Genomic DNA, 19,598 nt, shown 5'->3' on the forward strand with positions numbered 1-19,598 from the left:
ATTTTAGTATACCTGCCAAATAATTGTGGACGGAGGGAGTATGACAGAAGAAGTGAGAGAATTATTCTGGATTAATTGATCATCCATTAATAGTAGGGTTTGGCATAGAGAGAGGGTCCACTGACGGCTTGCTATTAGCTGTAATATGAAAGAAAAAAAATATATCGAATTTCCTGTCGTCGTTTTCTTCTATATTTACTCATATATAAACCTCACAAACTTCCACACTATCACCACAACATCCAATTGTATATTTAGAAAAAACAATGACCACATTGACTTCTCCTTCCTTAAAATATTCAGCTTTTGTTCTAATAGTGCTATATGCCTTGACCTTTTCATTCTCACTAGTAAGTGCACGACCCGCCACTTTTTTACAGGATTTTAAAATCGCATGGTCTGACTCTCACATCAAACAACTCGATGGCGGCAGGGGAATTCAACTTATTCTCGACCAAAATTCAGGTATCATCCTTTTTACCTTTTTTGAAACTTTATTCACAATTTTATTTTTTAATATTTTTAGCACACTGAAATTCATTTAGGAGTAATTTTTAATATATACATACTTGATAGTGAAAATTATTATCATGAACCCGTAGTCAAAAGGCTCTCTAGCTATTTGTGTAATGCTCATGCATGATTCATGATTGGTACTTTGCATTTAGGATGTGGATTTGCTTCGAGAAGCAAATACCTGTTTGGACGTGTTAGCATGAAGATCAAGCTCGTTCCTGGTGACTCTGCAGGAACCGTTACTGCCTTTTACGTAAGTGTATATATATAAATTAAATCAGACGAGAGTAGTTAGTTATTATTCATTAATTTGACGCTAGACATGCCTTTCTTTTAATTTGCAGATGAACTCGGACACAGATACCGTAAGAGACGAACTTGACTTCGAATTCTTGGGAAACCGGACAGGGCAGCCGTACACTGTTCAGACGAATGTTTATGTCCATGGAAAAGGTGACAAGGAACAAAGGGTTAACCTTTGGTTTGATCCATCCGCTGATTTTCACACCTACACCATTTTTTGGAACCACCATCAAGCCGTGTAAGTACATATATAATACATATAGGTCGTCATACGAGATTGATTGTACATTATTTCATGACCACAATTTTTAAAAATAAAACGGAGGGATACAATTTAATTAACTTGTTAGAGTATAACATGTAAGTTAGTGTTTTCACTACGAACGTACGGACAATTGATTAATGTCTATCCTGTAATTAACCAAGTATATATATTGACTAAATATTTTTGTAGTAGTACTTAATTGTTTGTAAACTTGAAGGTTCTCCGTGGACGGAATACCCATTAGAGTGTACAAGAACAACGAAGCAAAAGGAATCCCATTCCCCAAATTCCAACCCATGGGTGTTTACTCAACATTGTGGGAAGCTGACGACTGGGCTACAAGGGGTGGCTTAGAGAAAATAAATTGGAGCAAATCCCCATTTTACGCATATTACAAGGATTTTGACATAGAAGGATGTGCAATGCCAGGACCAGCAAATTGTGCCTCGAACCCAAGTAATTGGTGGGAAGGACCTGCTTATCAGCAACTCAGCCCAGTACAAGCAAGGCAATATCGTTGGGTTCGAATGAACCATATGATCTATGATTATTGCACCGACAAATCCAGAAACCCCGTTCCACCACCAGAATGTAGGGCCGGAATATGAAACTTTTCCTTAATTAATTGTGTATACATAAGGGGGGAAATGAAATATGTGCCCATTGATATGGATAGTCACGCTTATGTCTTATCAATGCTCCGTTGTTATATGTACTAATGAGTGGCCTAAAGTCAAATGTCGTTTTATTGCTGTAATATATTGTTTATTGCATGTATATGTATTGTACACTGTACGAGAGCTAATAATTAATGTTTCTTCTTGTTTGATTGAGATATTAGTAATGTGATGTTTCTTCGTCTTTTGTCTAAATGATTTTCAACCTCAAAACTCAATAGTAAAGTAAAGCTACTCATCAAGTAATTGTAAACGTACCTCGCTCTTCTTATTACTCTTGCTTCTTATGTATAATATGATAACTTCACGGTTTATTATCGATCGGCGTGTTGAAAAAATTGTCGAAAACTTTAAACTTTTTGGCGATTCTATCGATAGTGTCGGTAATACATATATGTATGAACTTTAATTTGTTAGATGGTCAAATCTGTCTAGCAGTACTGGGAGGGTAATTGAATGTTGCCTAAAAGTGCCAAAATACTAACCTTATCTGTATTGAGGAACCGCAGGTTTTCTATCAGCTCATATATAGTTGAATAGTAACTCTAGTTTTAGCTTTTGTCAATATTATTTTGGCGTAATCTTCGAGGCATTTATTTTTTTTATCTCTATTAACACATGTGAAATTACTTTTAGTCGGTTTAAAGTTGGTATTATATATTATTAGACATTTGATCAGGTGATTGGTTGAAGTGTACCAGACGATAGCATTATGAGGAAGAGCTCATATAACATTAACACGGACTGGAAAAGTTATCATTTTGAAGGGCAAAAGTTACTATTACTAGTTTTCATCAATCAATTAATTGTCCTTCAAGTAGTATCATTAGCGTACTATTATAAACAATCAACCACATGGTTAGAAGCTTAAAACATCTAAAATTCAGTAAAAATGGTCAGTTCATGACACCACCCTTCTTCGAAAAATTAAACTTTCCCGTGGTTACAAATTACCTTTCCAGCAACTCTTTGGCCCACTGACCCAATAGTCGTAATTTGGTCAGTTCCATTTGTAAGCCGAAACTGTACTTTTTCTTATCAAGCAATCCTCCAGTAATGCTTCTCCCCGGCAACAGTGCTTATGGGCATTTTATGTGTCTCAAATTCTCATTGAAATGTAAGCCCAGATGGGGGGCCATGCTGACTGTGTTTACATTCGCCATAAAAAAAAATAAAAAGAAAAGCTTGGACAGCCAATGGCCTATGGCAGAAATAACGATTGGGACAGCATTAACTTTCCAACTCAGACTGATACTTCTATTTGTGTCGAGTGGCTTTTTGTTTGTGGCTCCAATGAGACACAAAGCTATCACACAGGCTCATTTGGTTTACCGTACAATTATCAGAATGCATCAATTATATATATGGTATGGAGACTTATATATATTGAATAATACTAATAAAAACACGTAAGTATTGTTAATGTATAGGTTGTTAAGCGATGGAATACTAAAATATAGATTGTTAGTTGTTACATAGGAACTGTATAATTAAGGGCATTTTTATCTTTAGATATGCTTGTTCATGTAGTCTTAAATCTTAATTCACATATAAATAATATCTACACTTTATCATAGAAACAGAAAAATAATCAAAACTAACCTTAAACTATTCAAAATAGCTCATAGTTACCTTCAGTTTGCTTTTCATACCAAAATAAATAAATACCATGGACATGTATTTCTTGGACCACAATCCACAAATGCCATTAAACTAATGGATATCCACACGAGCCCTTCAAATAAGATATTTGATTATAGGCGTAAGAACATAGGTAAAAAATTGCACCACATGTATTGTATGTAATACTATATTTGTGTATAAAATATACATCAAATTTTCTATGTGCGATTTTCTTCCCAAAATTAGTTTTCTATGTAAAATTCCTAGAATACGTAAATGAGATGTGTGTTGTAATTGTATGTATGAAATGTGTAAATAATTTGTGTTCAATAGCATTAGAAAGCTTTTGATTAATGAGATGTGTATTAAATATTTATGAGAAGTGACCTGTGTAGTTTTGAGATATTTGTGGTCACTTTGTGTATCAGCATAAATTATATAGTACAGTTTTAAAAAATATTGAAAACTCATGTGTATGTAATTTGTATGTATGAATTCTAATTTATTTCATTTTTGAGATATGCGTGGTTAAATGAATATAAAATGTGTATAATTAAATTCCTTATATAATAGTCTTAAAAATATCGAAAAGTGAACCTTGTTTAATAACTGATTTGTATCAATTGAGATTAAATATGTATATAAAATGTGTATAACTAAGCAATTTTTGAACCCGACTATATGTATATAGAAAACCTCCAGAGGAAGAACAGAATGAGTCTAGGAGAAGCGGCTTCTATCTTGACAAGTTATATCCTCAACAAACTTTAGGTCCTCAACCTACTTATATATATATATAACTTATAAACAATATATAATGCATGATTGGTCATCCATCCAAACGATAGGTACATGTACCCCAATGTTATTTATGACAATAACACTATTGCCTAATGAAGTTTGTTAGTTGATAATTAAATATCCTACTCTAAATGCATTAGATAGAGACCCCCTTCAAATTAAACACCGAACAACAAAAACGGAGAAAAATAAAAGCAAAAATATGAAAATGAAGAAAGTAAATTATCAGTGTTTAAGTGTGCCCTTAATATTATCATTAATTATATTACCTTCCCAGGGATCATAAACCGTTGAATACAACTTTAACAAATCAGGACATTTAACTGCAACAGTACTAAAGCTAAATATTTGGATACATAGCAATCCTTCCGTTCAACAATAGTTGTCCACTATACTATTTTGGATTGTTCAACAATATTTGTCCACTTTGGATAATTTTTACACTTAGTTCCTAATTTACCCTTATCATTAATTATAGTTATTCTCTATTACATTTTTCAAAACATTGTATTTATTAGAGAAAATAGTCAAATGCCCCCCTAAACTATTAGTCAATTCTCAACTACACACTTATATTTCACGGGGGTCCTATCACCCCCTTGAACTTTTTATTTTCGATATTTTGTGACCCCTAAATGCTAACCTGTCCAAGAAGGTGAATACACCTCTTGTAGGCGCGTAAGGGTTCAACAAAAAGACATAAAATGACTAAAATTGAACTAAATAATCCATGTGGCGGTATCTCATTGGAGATTATATAAGTAATTCATTTTTTTTTTAATTCTTTCCCTTTTCTTATATAACAAAATTGTTATACCCATTTCATGATTTCTTCATGGTTTTCTCAAAGTCCTTCAATGGTGGCCGTCTTCTAAATTTCGTCTCTAGGAGCTGCAAATCAGTTTATAGCTATTCATTTATGCTTAGTTAATCATATATCAACTGTTTTTAGTAACAACGTCAATCACCTAACTCATAAGAAACTTTCATATATGAAGCTCAAAAATGGAGTTCAAGTTTTTCTTAAATCCCTCATAATTTCAGCAAAATAAATAAATAAAAAGAAGTCAAACCACAATAACCAACAATGGTGAATTTGAAATTTCACTTTCTAATTTCATTCTTACCAAATTTGTTTTCACTCCCACATTTGTGAATACTTATTTGGGAAATTTTGTTTTTGGGTTGGATTTCAAATTGAAAGTTTATGTAGACTAGCTATGGAGTTGTTCTTCTTCTTTAATTTGGTGTAGAGATTTTTTCATCATTTTCTCTTATTATTCTCTAAAGAAATCATTAGTATTTTGGAAAAACAATCTCTATTTGAAAGCATTTTTTGTAAATTTCAATTTCTAGGATGGATACTTCATATAATTTTACAGGAGATTATTAAATTATTATTTTGATTAGGCTTATAATTTACAAGGAAAAAAGAAAAAGAATAAAAAAAATGAATGTACAGCGATTCATCGCGTGTGCTGCACAACTTTGACATAAAACTGGTTATGCCTTTTTAGGAAGGTGATTATTCCATATTTAAATAGTTCAGGAGGGTAATGGGACCCCCATATAGAATAAGTGTGTAGTTGAAAATTGGCTAATAGGTTGAGGGGGCTTTTGGCTATTTTCTCTATTTATTATATTCAAAGAGTGATATAGTAAATTTACCTTTTTATTTGCAGTTTTTTATAAAGTGTGCAAAGTTAATAGTGAACAACTATTCTTGGACAGAGGGAGTAGATAGAAGTTGTAGAAGCTAAGAACTAGATGGAGACATGCATATATCTTCTGTTAGTAGAGTTAACTCATGGTAGAAGAATCTCGATTTCTAACGTACTGTATCTATATCCCTATAACGTAGCCTAAGATTTGATGAGTTACACTATTAAGGCCGTATCCAAAGTCAAACTAGGGTGGTAAAATTAACCAGCTAAAATATAGCTCAGTCAGTAATTCATTCATATTGATATACTCATTTATACTCGGCTAATCTAAAAAATTGGTTGATTTTGGCTAAGTACGTATTAGTTCAATAAATTGATACTAGAGAAATAAAATAAAAATATTGTAATGAAAACAAACAAAGAAATTGAAACTTGGTAAGAGTTGACGCATTGGAATTTGACTCATTGTTTAGCTTATCTTGATCCAGCTCAACTAGCTTTTGAACGGAGTTGGACAATCACCAATCTATTGATTCAGCTCATTTTATTTCAGTTCAAACCGTCCGTTTATCAAGTCTAGTCTATTATCTGAACACATAAACTACAATTAATTGCTAGCTTATTAGAGGAGTAAGAGTCGTGGAAGAAAAAATATGGGTAGTTGTTAAATGATAATATGACTAGAATTGAGGATGATCACCAAAATTATGTTTGGCTTGCAATTGATGGTACTCCATGTTATGGCATGCAATTTGCTGTCACGAAAGGTAATAATCCTTTGATGGAGGCTTTTCCATAATTTGAATTCATCAGTCTTCCTTTCTTTCTCATGTTAGGCGAGCATATAAAAATATCATAGTATTAACGTACACTATCAGCACATGACAATATTCTTCAATCGTATAATAATATAGAGAAATAAAATTTTAAAACTTACGAAATTCAGCTGTAGTACTATTAGTATTGCTATATTTCATTCTCAGTAGTGAGTGCACAACCCACCACTTTCTTACAGGATTTTAAAGTAACTTGGTCTGACTCTCACGTGAAACAAATCGATGCAACTCAGCTTGTTCGTATTTCCACTTTCTCGTGTTTAAACTCATGTGTAAATGAAATGTCCTTAATTGTCTTTTGATTTTAGTATTCTGATTTGCTTCCAAAAGCAAATATATACTTGTTTGGACGTGTTAGCATGAAGATAAAGCTCGAACCGTCACTGCCTTTAATTTAATGCAAGTGTAATTAATTACCACTAGATTTTATTTTTTGGGGGGAAATTAAAGAAAATGAGAACAAGTATATACAATAATGTAAAATAGTTTACACTATCTACAGATTTTATCTAGCTATATATAACAGATTATTTAGTCTATTTATAGACAATTATAAATAATTGATGGTGTAAAAAATACTACTATATTACAAGGACTTTGACATTGAAGGATGTGCAATGCTAGGACCAGCAAACAAATTGTGCCTCGAACCCAAGCAATAGGTGGAAGGACCTAACTACCAACAACTTAATGCTGTGGAAGCAAGGCGATACCGTTGGGAACCATATGTCTATGATTATTGCACTGACAAATCGCGTAATCTCGTTACCCCACCTGAGTGAGTGAGTGTGTAGACGGAATTTGAAGCCTCGATCAAGTGTTTTTGTTATTTATACATATTAAATGTTGCATGTATAGCCGAATAAGTGTATTTCGGATATCTAATATATAAAGTGAAAAAAAAATGTTACAGACCCTATGTATTTATGTGTTATGTATGTCCCTACCTAAGGCATAGGAAGGGGAAGAGAGAGTGAAAAAGATTGTAGTATTTATAATTTGTGTTGATATATATGGTCATGGGACGCATATAGAGGATAGTTCCGTTTTGTTGTGAATTGTGAATTTGAGAGTAAGGTGTAGGCAAAAGTCAAATGTCATTTTATTGCTTTAATTGATATTGTCGATCTGTATTTGGCTATTTGCTGTAAATACGAGAGTCAATAGTGTTTGATTGAAAATATACATTTGGATATTATCTACTGGTTGAACCTCAAATTAAGGCTACTTGACATGCCATCATGTCCGCACGTACTCATTGTTGCTCTTTCTTGATCGATGACATCGATCGTACGTGTCTTGTTTTCTTTTGCCAACTGACCAATAGAGACAATACAAACTAAGAAAAGTCTAAGAATAAGTGGGCCCCACATTTAAATTTATTTTACAGGCACACTTATTTCAACCTTTATATACCATTCAATATTTATGAATTGCGAAAAAACAACAAATTTCTTGTCAATTCGACAAGTTCAGAAATAGAAAGGAAAATAAACTAAGAAGAACGATGACAATTATATTACTGCCTGCTAAATTATCTTGATCAATATGTCGTAGTTTCATTAATTCATTTTTCTTAAATATATAATCGTAAGGTGTAACTCATATGTGATTAATGATTTTCATGTGTAAAAAGTATTAATTGTACCTAAATGCTTATTATCTGGTGATACTGCTAGTCATAATTCCGCATGCTAATATATCTAGTAAACCAACCAAACAGCTTTCTCAGTATAGAAAAATTATAGTACTAATTTTTACAGAATTAATTAGTAGACTTGTAGTTCTGTTCAAGAGCTATTAATTTAACTTCTGCATAACAGAAGTCTCAACCATAGGCATAATGATGAGGATTTCTAAAGCTAAATATGAAAAATTATAATGTAGCACCAAAATTTAATAAAAGTATTTATAAATTTGTCGTCAAACAACATAGAAGTATTTGCTTTTCCAGTTGCAAAATTCTACCAATATCAATTATTCATTAGCTTTAAAAATAAAATTTTGCCTGTTGCCCCTCCATTTAATGTAGAAAATATTAAACAAAATGATTTGATTTTTTGGTGGCATGTAACGTGCAATGCACATCACGGAATTAATTAAGGTGCTAAGGAAAATTCAACATTCTATTTCTTCCCATTTCCAAGGCATTGAATTAGCTCATTCTAGGTTTTCTATTTTAGATAGTATCCTATAACTAAATTTTTTCAAGTACTAATCAAATGAATGAAGCCAATCGAGATAGGAAAAAATTACCCACAAAAACAATAGCCAACAAATATATATTTCATATATTATTAAAAGATACATATAACATGTTTTTAAAAATATATTTGACTAACAAATATAATACCGATTAGCTAAACATGTAACTTGCCTTCAATCATCTCGAATTAATTCAAGGGCTTGAGCCCAAAATATTTTAAAGCCCAAGGGTAACCCAAGTAAGCAAGACTTTATAATATTCAGTCCATCGTAGAAGTAGGTGGTGGTTTAAGAGTGTCCAATTTGTTAGTTGGGGAGGATGACTATGAACTCGAATACTGGGCTATTTATGTTAATATGGGCTCTCAATTTGGGCTGACCAAGAACCCCGTTATTGGGCTTGCAAGATGTTTCCCAGACATTCTTTCAGTTGCTTCTTCCTTCCAGTAGAAAATTTCAAAAATAACAAAGATCATAAACATAATCAGGCTCTAACGTTATATAGTTTCATAAATTGCACTCTATAATTATAGTTCCGTTTACTATGAAGGTTTCAGTTTGTATATTTCATTTGTCGGTTTGTATATTTTGCTTGCAAATATACAAACAAGGTAAATATATACAAATGGAGGTTCGTTGTAGTTTGTATATTTCGTTTGCGAGTATACAAACATGGTAAGTATATACAAATTCTATATTTAAACATTAGAAATTATTCAGAACTCCATTGGTATATTTCTCTTGCCTATATACAAACAAGGTATTTTATTATGATTTTTTCATAAATCGTATACAAATAGCTAGGGTAATGATATAAAAATTCTAGATTTATACAATCAGGAACCAAATTATACAAATTCTGAAGTTATACAATTAGAAAATCGAATTGCGAAAATTCGCAAAACTGTAGCCACAGATTAAAAATATAAAAACTATAGTTATATTACATAATATACTCTAGATAAAATTAGCCACTTGATTTACAAAAATATCCTCTATTTGTTGCACGCAAAAACTATGTTCTATGATTTAATTCGTTTGGACTAATGAATAGATATTAAACTTAAATAAAAAATATTGGGCGATAGAATTGTATTGAGAAGTTGAAGTTCATGGGTTTTCAATAATCTCAAATTTAAAAAATAAAAATTCATAATATGTGATAAAGGTGAAACAAACCCTCATTAAGAAAGTCAGCTAGTTCATTAAGCTTAAGCAAGTTCCTTTACTGTCACTGACCTAGTGACTATTGTTATAAGGTTCCCACAAATAGTTTTTTATCTTTATTTGATTTTTCAATATAAATATAGTATTTGTGCAAATATTATTGAGTTTTTCAGAATTCGCACCCAATATCATAGATCTGCACTTGTTGCGCAATATACAGGAAAAAATTTACCCCACAAAAATAAAAGTAAAATCTACGTACATCTTACTCTACTAAAATACCACTTGTTGAACCATACTAATTAGGAAGTGTGTCATTATTGCTGTTTGATATTGGAACAATATGTACGCTAGAACAATTATTATATGCTTGCGAAAAGTCATATTTACGACAGTGTATTTAGAAATAAAATATTTTGATATCAGGATGATAATGAAATTACGAAAGAGCCAAACTTATCATAAAGTTAGACAGGTGCTTTTGAACTTCTAGCAAAGGATGAGACAAGACAATACAGTTTATTGTTACAAATATTAAACTACAACCAGAATTTAGAGAGCGATATAATACGTACGTAGCAGTTGCTTGTGAAAATGGAAGAAAACAATAGTAACCAAATTGCGTAATATAAAAGTTATATATTTCCAAATCTGAATATATACATTAATTACGTAATGGGTTTTTTCTCTAATGTGGGGCTACCCCTTAGATGATGAGTGATAAATATTCACGGATTGAACTGAACTTGAGTCGAATTGATATTTTTTTGCCAGTAGCGGAGCTACACTAGGCTGAGGGTGTCCAATTGGACACTCTTCGTAGGAAAAGTACACCGTATATATAAGTAAAATAATTCTTTAAATGGTTAAATAGTATATTTTGGACAACCTTGAACAATAAAGTTTCTTAGCCTAGTGAATTTCTGTTACTCAGCCAAAGTTGTGGCCTTTGCAACCAGTTACGTGCGGATTCGATTGCCTGAACCACACTTTTTTTCACATTTTCAAAAAAAATCCTAATTAACTTCTAAATCATAAATAATAGATCTTTTATTTTTAAAATAATTCAAAAATAATATTATCTTAAATTAGAAACTCGTTACTTAAAAAATTAAGGGAAAGTAAAGTTTAGTAGCCAATTGATGTGATTTTTTATTTTGTTTTTTCTTAAAAATTTAAATAAAATTCAAAAGTAATTATTTAATTTAAATTTAATGAGCAAATCCTATTTATTTATTTTTTCTATAAAGCTACTAAAAGTGATAAAGGCTCCATTTAAAATTTCTTTTAATAGAACTCATTTAATTCTACTTTTTATTTTTCATGTCTCGTTGTTAGTCATCAGAGGTTCGTGAAATCTTGAAGCATAAAAGAGATTTCATTCTAAACTAATTTTTCTCTTCGTTTTTTTCTTTGTCCATTCACTTCGTATTAAATGAACATGAATATTAAAGCTAAATATTATGAAGTTTGACTTTAAATTTTTTTGGTATATCTTTTAATTAAGAAAATTAATCATTTATGTTACATAGTTTGATTTACAAAATTTTAGTGCGCCCATTCATTAAATTATTTTTACCTATTCGATTCTTGGACTTTGTGAATTTTCTAGCTACGCCACTATTTTTAGCCCACTCAAAAGTTATTGATGCTGAAACGAGTTGGGTCAAGATGAGCTATAAATAGGTCATAACACAATACCAGCCAACTCTTATCAAGTTTAATTTCTTTATTTTTTTAGTTCTAATTTATCTAAATATCAAGCAATGTGACTAAGTACAATATATTAGCCCAAATCAACTCGACTTTTAGATGAATTGAATTAAACGAGTTAAAATGAACAAAACTAATAAATAAACAAGTAAATATAATCTACTTAAACTTGAACGGATTATATTTTATGGATTGGTACTATTTTGGATGTAATCAATCAATCAAGATGACAAAAGCCTCACATGCATTCGTACTTCACAAAAACCCTTCACATGGCATATACTAGTGCAACTAATTGAATGTGTAGATCCTCTATCTTTTGAAAATCAATAATGGAAAAATATTATAATATCACAAAATTAAATTGGTTCGTATATATCTACTTTATAATTAATTATTACACAGTGAACGAAATTGAGTCACGTCTATGCTTTCTTGTGAAAAGATTTCCCACTAGTACAAAAGCAGATATTCTCATGTTACTAATTATGTGAAATGTTATTAAATTGTTGTACACATATAATTTTTAAGGATGGGGACTCATCAACAAATTGTGGTGAATCATTATTGCATATTAATTATTTCTACATCAATTTGTAGACTTATTGTGGATAAATAAACAGAAACAGTAATTGATTGGCCCTTTTAATTTGTCTAATTAAGGCAACAAAATAACAATTCCTTCAGAGAAAGGAAAGCAAAATCAGAATTGAATACTCCTTACTTAATTTCAATTTAGAAAAAGTGAATACGTGCATAAAATAGCCTATCATAAATTATTTTTAAATATAAAAAGACATCAGTATTTTGGCAATGTAAGAAATAATGTCACATAAAATGTATTTAATGAATAAATATTAAGACAATCGTTTATTGAATCGATTGATGGTCTAATTCAAAATGTGGACATGATGGAAAGCTATTGAATAAGAATCAGTTCTCATGCTTAGCCAAATCTTCTTCTTTTACGGCAATTTGTGTTTAATGGTATCTAACTTTATTTATTTATTTATTGCAGTTGCCTATCCTCTTATCCACACTTTTTTTTAAAAAAACAACACTTCACTTGTCTTCTTTTTGCAGAAAAATGACAAGTAATAATAATGGAGCTAGAAGCTGAGGAAAGTTCCAACAGAATAACTTCAATCAATGATGAGCTGTACTACCAAATATGAGGAACCAGCTAATGATCGAGACAACATTAACTATGACAGCAACAGAATGATGAAATGAGTTCTCTACTTGTTAATGAATTTTGAATTTTTAATGCATGGCTTATTATTAATTATGATGCAACTGACTCTGAATATATAGAAAATTATGTTGGAAAAGCTGCCTCTAAAATGGAGACTTCAATCCGGGCTAAAATACAACTATCAAACATCGAGTGATACAGACAACTATGATGCAACTGCTAATCAGAGTGATTACTAGAGTGACAAAAGATCATTATTTCCCTGCCAAAGGGTGAAAATCTTATAAGAAAGATCTCAACCGAAAAAGATAAACTTCGTGGTAAATCCAAACATAAATTTATGAGTTTGATACTTAAAAAAAAATACACATAGAATAAATAGTTATATAAAAATTGCTCTATCAACTCAAACCTCGCAAAAATTAAATTCTGAATTGATCACTAAATAACATGAGGGATCTACATTACAAAGTTCATTGTTAGCAACGGATCATTCATTTATTTAAATTTTAAAAGCCAGGTGGAAAGTCTTCCTTAGCGATAGCGATGTTCCAAATTAAATAGAGGAGATCAAAATATATATGGTCCGTTATGTATAAATGTTCTTAGAAGGGTTGCTTTTATCATCGATTTGTTCTCCATCTTTAAGATATTACACATTCGTCGACCTTCAATCGATTGAAGATTGTCTATCTCAAGCTATTTTTACTCTATTTGTTTTGATTTATGTGACAAAATTTAATTTAGTAAAAAATATGATTTTCAAAATAGTTGTCTGGCTACAAAGGATTTTATAAAAATATTCACAAATATAAGACTATTTAATGCAACTGATAATTGAAGTTGCCACCAGGCAACACTACACATCATGGCCTTATTGCAAATCAGTAACACATACTTGTCAATATTCAATTATTTGAGATTTGCTTTTCTCCTTGTAGCTTTTTTATATCAATTATGACCCTGTCTTTTAGCCTTTATGATCAATGAAAAATGCCATCGGAGGAAATTAAATAATGAACGTTTGTCTAGTTTCATTTTAAGAAATTATGTTTGATTTTAATTTATTAATCTATATATTATAATAAAGTTGAATATGAAAACGGTGATATGACGCTTTCTAAGGGCTTCATTCTTATTTATCTTTTTTTGTGATTTTATTGGCATTTTTCTCTTATTTCTTTCAATTATTTTATTTTCTTATCAATTACATAAATTTTACTCCTAATGAATATTAATAAATTTCATAACTCCTAACCTTTCATATTCATAACCCTCAAATAATTTAATATACAAATTTATGACATCCCAAAATTACACTTATAAAAATCTATTTTGAGACATATGTGATGATTATATTTTTTTACATTTTTCCTTATTCTTCATCTTTTATCACTTTTATTGGTTAATTTTTTTGTCTTCTTTGATCTGATTTTGCAGGATGAAGATTGTTAGATATTTCTGTGCAATTCGATTTTACAAGTTAAACTATTTGATATGCCTAATATGGTTATCACTTTTTCTCTGTTGCAATTATACATTCAATATTATTATTTTTGAATTCATGATATTATGAATCACAATTTTTTTTTAGAAAAAACAGCTTGATTTTTTTCTCTTTGTTTCTCTTTGTAGTTTATAGAGATTTTTTTTTTCTTCTTTTTGTAGTTTTTGGAGCATTATGTAATGTTGATAACAAGATCCTTCCTTTATCTTTAAATCATAATTAAATATTCTTTAAAGCTTTTATTTGATTAGTTAACTTCATTTTTATATTTTTGTCGTTATTGTTGTTGTTGTATGATTAACTTATTTTGTTTTCATGTCAGGATATTTTTAAAAATAGAACCTGAAAAGAAAGTCAACACACACATATATGCTAATCAATAAAGCATGTATATATAATTTTGTAGTCATGTAAATCAACTTTTAATAACTATTATGATAGAACATGAGAATATAAAGTTAATTCATAATTTTTATAATATTGTATAATTTATAAAAAAAATGTTTATTGAAATGAAACTTTGTAGTCTTCATATTTTTAGTTTTTTTTATTATTAATATTAGAAGTTCTTAAGTTTTTGAGATTTTCAAAGATCATTATTATAATTTGTTTGGTCAAAAATTAAAATACAAAAGTATTTGTTTAGGATAAAAATGATTTAGTAAAATTATTTATCAATTACTGCTCCTCCATTGGTTCATAATTTTTAATAAAAAAATTCAAGTATCTTTATGTTCCGTGCTTTAATGACTTTTGATGATCATAACTCCTAAATTATATTAATAATCATATTCATAATATCATTTGATATTTCATATTGTTGTCCTATAAATAGGGGCATTATAAAAATATTTATAAAAAAATGATCAAATTTATATGTATAGTAAAATTAAGATTATATATATATATATATATATATATATATATATAATTGAAAAAACAGAAAAAATCGACAAAAGAATTAGTCAAAAAAACATAAATGAATTACTAGCAAAAAAATTTGCAAGGAAAAACACTTATCAAAAAGGAAGTATGGATGAAATATTAATCCAAAAATTCCTAGAAAAACAAAATCTAGAAGAAAACCTAGAAGAAAATCAAGAAAAAGATCAAAAACATGCTGAAAACGAATCATCAGAATGAATGAACTAGATGAATTAGTTTATGCAATGGAAAATCTTAATCTTTCAGAACAAGAATTAAAAGTATTTATGAATAAAGGGGAAACAGGAGGACCTTAAGTAAAATTTGAAGATGGTGATGGATCTAAATCCATTAAAGAAGAATGGCAAGAGCCCGAAAAGAATGAATTTTTTTTTGCAAATAAAGCAAAAAAGAACAAAGATTTTATAAAACAATATCATAATAGTGATAAATTCAAATTTATGCCTAATAGACTCCCAACATGAGACATTGGAACCTAATTCCTAGATCTAGATTGTAAAAGAGATCCAGAAACAAGTCTAGACTTATGGTCTCAAAACATGCTCCTTTATTTCTTACTAGGAAAAGGAAATTATACCGATGAAGAAAAATACATCATCATGATAAATACTTTTATAGGAAAAGTAAATGACTGATTCTCTGGATTAACAGAAGATGCAGAGAAAATAATAAAAAATGATACCTTAGAAGGATTAAAAAATTATTTACAAGAAGGTATAACAAACCTAAAGCAATATATTGCAAATGAATTCTTTGGTGGACAAGGAAGCCCCATAGATAATAGAGAAAAGATAAGAACAATTGCTAAAGAACAATTAGAAAAATTACAAATCTACAAAATGAGTTATATTCAAGAATATACTTGTTAATTCGAAGAATATTACTATAAAATATTTGATAGTGGTAAAGAAATGATACCATATCTTGAAAAATACTATAAAAAATTACCAGGCTTTTGGGCAAAATGCTTCAGAGAAAAATATGAAAAAGAAAATAAAAAAAGAGATACTCTTGGTCAAAGAATAAGCTTCTTAAAAAATAGACTAGGTCAATTATGTATGTCACATAACATACAAAGAAAAGCTAAAAGAATAAATACACAAATTTATTATTTAGATACTAATGCAACCACTCAATGGGGATACAACGATGATAAACCTTATAAAAAAAGAAAACTTAGAAAAGGTTTAATAAAAAGAAAAAATATTTCTAAACAAAATTACATACCCAGAAAGAAATATTATAAAAAGAAAAAAGATTTTAAAAGAACAAAACCAGCAGAAAAATGCAAGTGTTACAATTGTGGTGAAGAAGGCCATAAAAGTTATGAATGTAACAAAAGAAGAGTAAAAGTATCAAAAATCGACAGAATAGACATGGATTCACACCTTGAGTCAATAAAATCAATAGGAAGCGAAGACTTCTTTGAAGAATTATATGGAGAATATTCTACAGATTCCAATGAATCAGAATAAAGAAATACAAAAAGAAGAAGATAATTCAGTTCATATAATAGAAACTGAAGAAGATCATAAGGGTTATGCCCTAAAAGCAACTTTTGATGGAGAAATTTTTAGAAAAATCCAAGGACTAAAACTAAATCTTAAAATAGAAGATAATTTATTAAACAAAATGCAAATAATTTTTGCAAGAAATAAAATATCTTATCACGAATATCAAAAAATCGAAAAAGTGATAAAAATTACCCAAATCACAGGAAAACATAAATTAAACCTATTAACTAAACCAATGATTGATCAAATACTTAGAAAAATTCCTGAAAGGAAAAGGAAAAAAATGAACTATGTCCATTTAGGTGGAATTCAAATACTAGTGAAATCAACCTTCAAAGAAGGAATTAATTGTCCTATAGTCATAAATCTCCAGACGAAAGATTTATTAATGCAAGAGTCGAAAATCTTGATATAATTGAGGGAAACCTAGCTTATGCTAAACTTCTATTCACATACTATCCAAAGTATTGTATTTCACTAAAAGATGCAGACTTTAATGATGCATTAAGTTAATCAAGAGAAAGGATCTTTTCAAATCAGGAAATCATATAATGAGTATTTACTATCAAGCATTATATACAGTTACGAATTCCAATTATGGAAAGATATACAAAAATAAAGGAATGATCGAAATTGATCAAGAATGCTCGGGAATAACAAGAATTGTTGAAGCGGAAATTCAAAATGCTCAAATTCCAGAAGAATATGAAATTGAGTTTGGAAAAACTCAAGAAATAGAAAGTACTAGTAGTAGTAATCCTAGACTTTCTATCGATTATGGAAGAAATTCCATTAGAAAAAGTATTTCCAATAGATATCCTAAAAGAATTCTAGAAAATCCAAATATGACTAGAATCATGGGAAGAATATATAATGGAACATAATAGAAATCGCAAGAAATGTTAATCCAAACAGGAACCACGGCTAACCATATAAGAGAAATCTTAATAGATGGGTTACAAATTCACGAAGGAAATCCCTATAATTATAAAACCTTTGAGGGAAACAATTTTAGTTGTAAAAATATGATAAACCTACCAATACAACTAGATACAATAAGAATAACAGTTCTTTGTTATATCACCAATCACGAAAGTGGTCAAGATCTTATCGTAGGAAATCTTTTCCTGAATAATTTAGAAGACTACAGTATTGGAAAAAATGGTATAGAAATGATCTATAAAAATGAAACTTGTTTCATACCAAAAATATAAATGTCAAAAGAAACTTCTTTTAAAGTATTTGTTTTCATAGAAATTACTTTCTATGATACCAAAATAACAACCTCTGGCCAAATAGACAATGGATCTGAAGCAAGCTTAGCTAAGTCTTTTGTTATAAAAGAATGGGATATAAACAACAGCAAAATATCAATTATTGGAATTACGAGAGACAAAGAAAAGCTCTCTCAGCCCAAAGAAAAAGTAGAAATAATTTTAGGATCTAAAATTGTTTCTATAAATAAATTATTTACCTACAATAAACTAGAAATAGATTTATTATTGGGAAATGATTTTTTACAACAATTTCAGGATTTTTTAAGAAGCTTATTCTTTGACCAAGAGTATTCTTCTCTGAAGCATTTTGCCCAAAAGCCTGGTAATTTTTTATAGTATTTTTCAAGATATGGTATCATTTCTTTACCACTATCAAATATTTTATAGTAATATTCTTCGAATTCACAAGTGTATTCTTGAATATAACTCATTTTGCAGATTTGTAATTTTTCTAATTGCTCTTTAGCAATTGTTCTTATCTTTTCTCTATCGTCTATGGGGCTTCCTTGTCCACCAAAGAATTTGTAACATCCGACAATTTAAAATGAATATGAAGAAGCTTGAAATTGGAAGTAGTCATTTTTGGAAAAAAATTCAGAATCTGGAAATTCGGCCAAGTGTGGAAATCAGTGAGTTTTTGGCCAACTTTGAGCAGTCATAACTCCTAGCTCAGGATGATCTAGGAGTAGTTCCAGCTATGTTTCGAAAGCCCTTGGAACGATCTTTCCAACGCCACCGAGTTTGCTCGATTCCGAGTTCGTATGAGCGAGTTATGCCGTTTGAAAGTTGGGCAGTTGGCAGGGAGTCCGTCCGGAAATTTAAGGGCATTTTGGCCTTTTCACAAATCATTTCTTTTGAGGTTATATTGTTGTGTTGGGCTGATTTTGGATCATTTTTGTTCCATTTTAAAAGAGTAAGAGTTAGGGTTCTTGAGTGAAGAAGAGAAGAAGAGAGAAAGAAGAGAAGAAGAAGAAAAAGAAGTGGGAGCTAGGGTTGTGGATGCAAGACGTTTTCTTCATCAAATTTCTTAGGGAATCTTAGTAAAGGTATGGGAGTTCTTTATCTAGGTCAAGCTATCACCCTAGAGCCAATTTCAAATGGTTTTCAACTTTTCCAAAGTTTGTGAAATAGCCTAATTTCTACTCAAACTCATGGGTTCTTGCATGAAACGATTTCAAATGATAAGTTATGATATTATTGATGTTTATTTGATGTTTTAAGATGAAAAACTCCATGAATCCTTGTATTCTACAAAACCCCAAAATGTGTTTATGAAGTGGGTCTATTTCTATAAATTCAAAGTTGATGGAATTATGTGTAAAGTGAATTGTATTGATATCTCTTGTGTTGTTTAATGTTTATTCATGATTAATTGTTGATAATGGGTGAA

At 29.9% G+C, this 19,598-nt stretch overlaps 1 protein-coding gene across 1 annotated transcript; it reads left to right on the forward strand.

Moving 5' to 3' along the window:
* Nucleotides 1-217: 217 nt before the first annotated feature.
* On the forward strand, nt 218-1,956 carry LOC125846377 (probable xyloglucan endotransglucosylase/hydrolase protein 7). The gene is made up of 4 exons (XM_049525783.1): nt 218-465; nt 669-769; nt 861-1,057; nt 1,302-1,956. The coding sequence occupies exons 1-4, from the start codon at nt 267-269 to the stop codon at nt 1,690-1,692; spliced, it is 888 nt and encodes a 295-aa protein (XP_049381740.1). The 5' UTR covers nt 218-266; the 3' UTR covers nt 1,693-1,956.
* Nucleotides 1,957-19,598: the final 17,642 nt, after the last annotated feature.

This window comes from Solanum stenotomum, chromosome 12 (genome assembly GCF_019186545.1).
Source record: "Solanum stenotomum isolate F172 chromosome 12, ASM1918654v1, whole genome shotgun sequence".
In the NCBI taxonomy this organism is placed as follows: domain Eukaryota; kingdom Viridiplantae; phylum Streptophyta; class Magnoliopsida; order Solanales; family Solanaceae; genus Solanum; species Solanum stenotomum.

Excerpts from the sequence above, each read along its gene's own strand:
- LOC125846377 (XM_049525783.1), top strand. The coding sequence starts at position 267 with ATGACCACATTGACTTCTCCTTCCTTAAAATATTCAGCTTTTGTTCTA. Across the intron at positions 466-668 it reads TATTCTCGACCAAAATTCAG|GATGTGGATTTGCTTCGAGA; the intron begins GTATCATCCTTT and ends CTTTGCATTTAG. Across the intron at positions 1,058-1,301 it reads TGGAACCACCATCAAGCCGT|GTTCTCCGTGGACGGAATAC; the intron begins GTAAGTACATAT and ends GTAAACTTGAAG.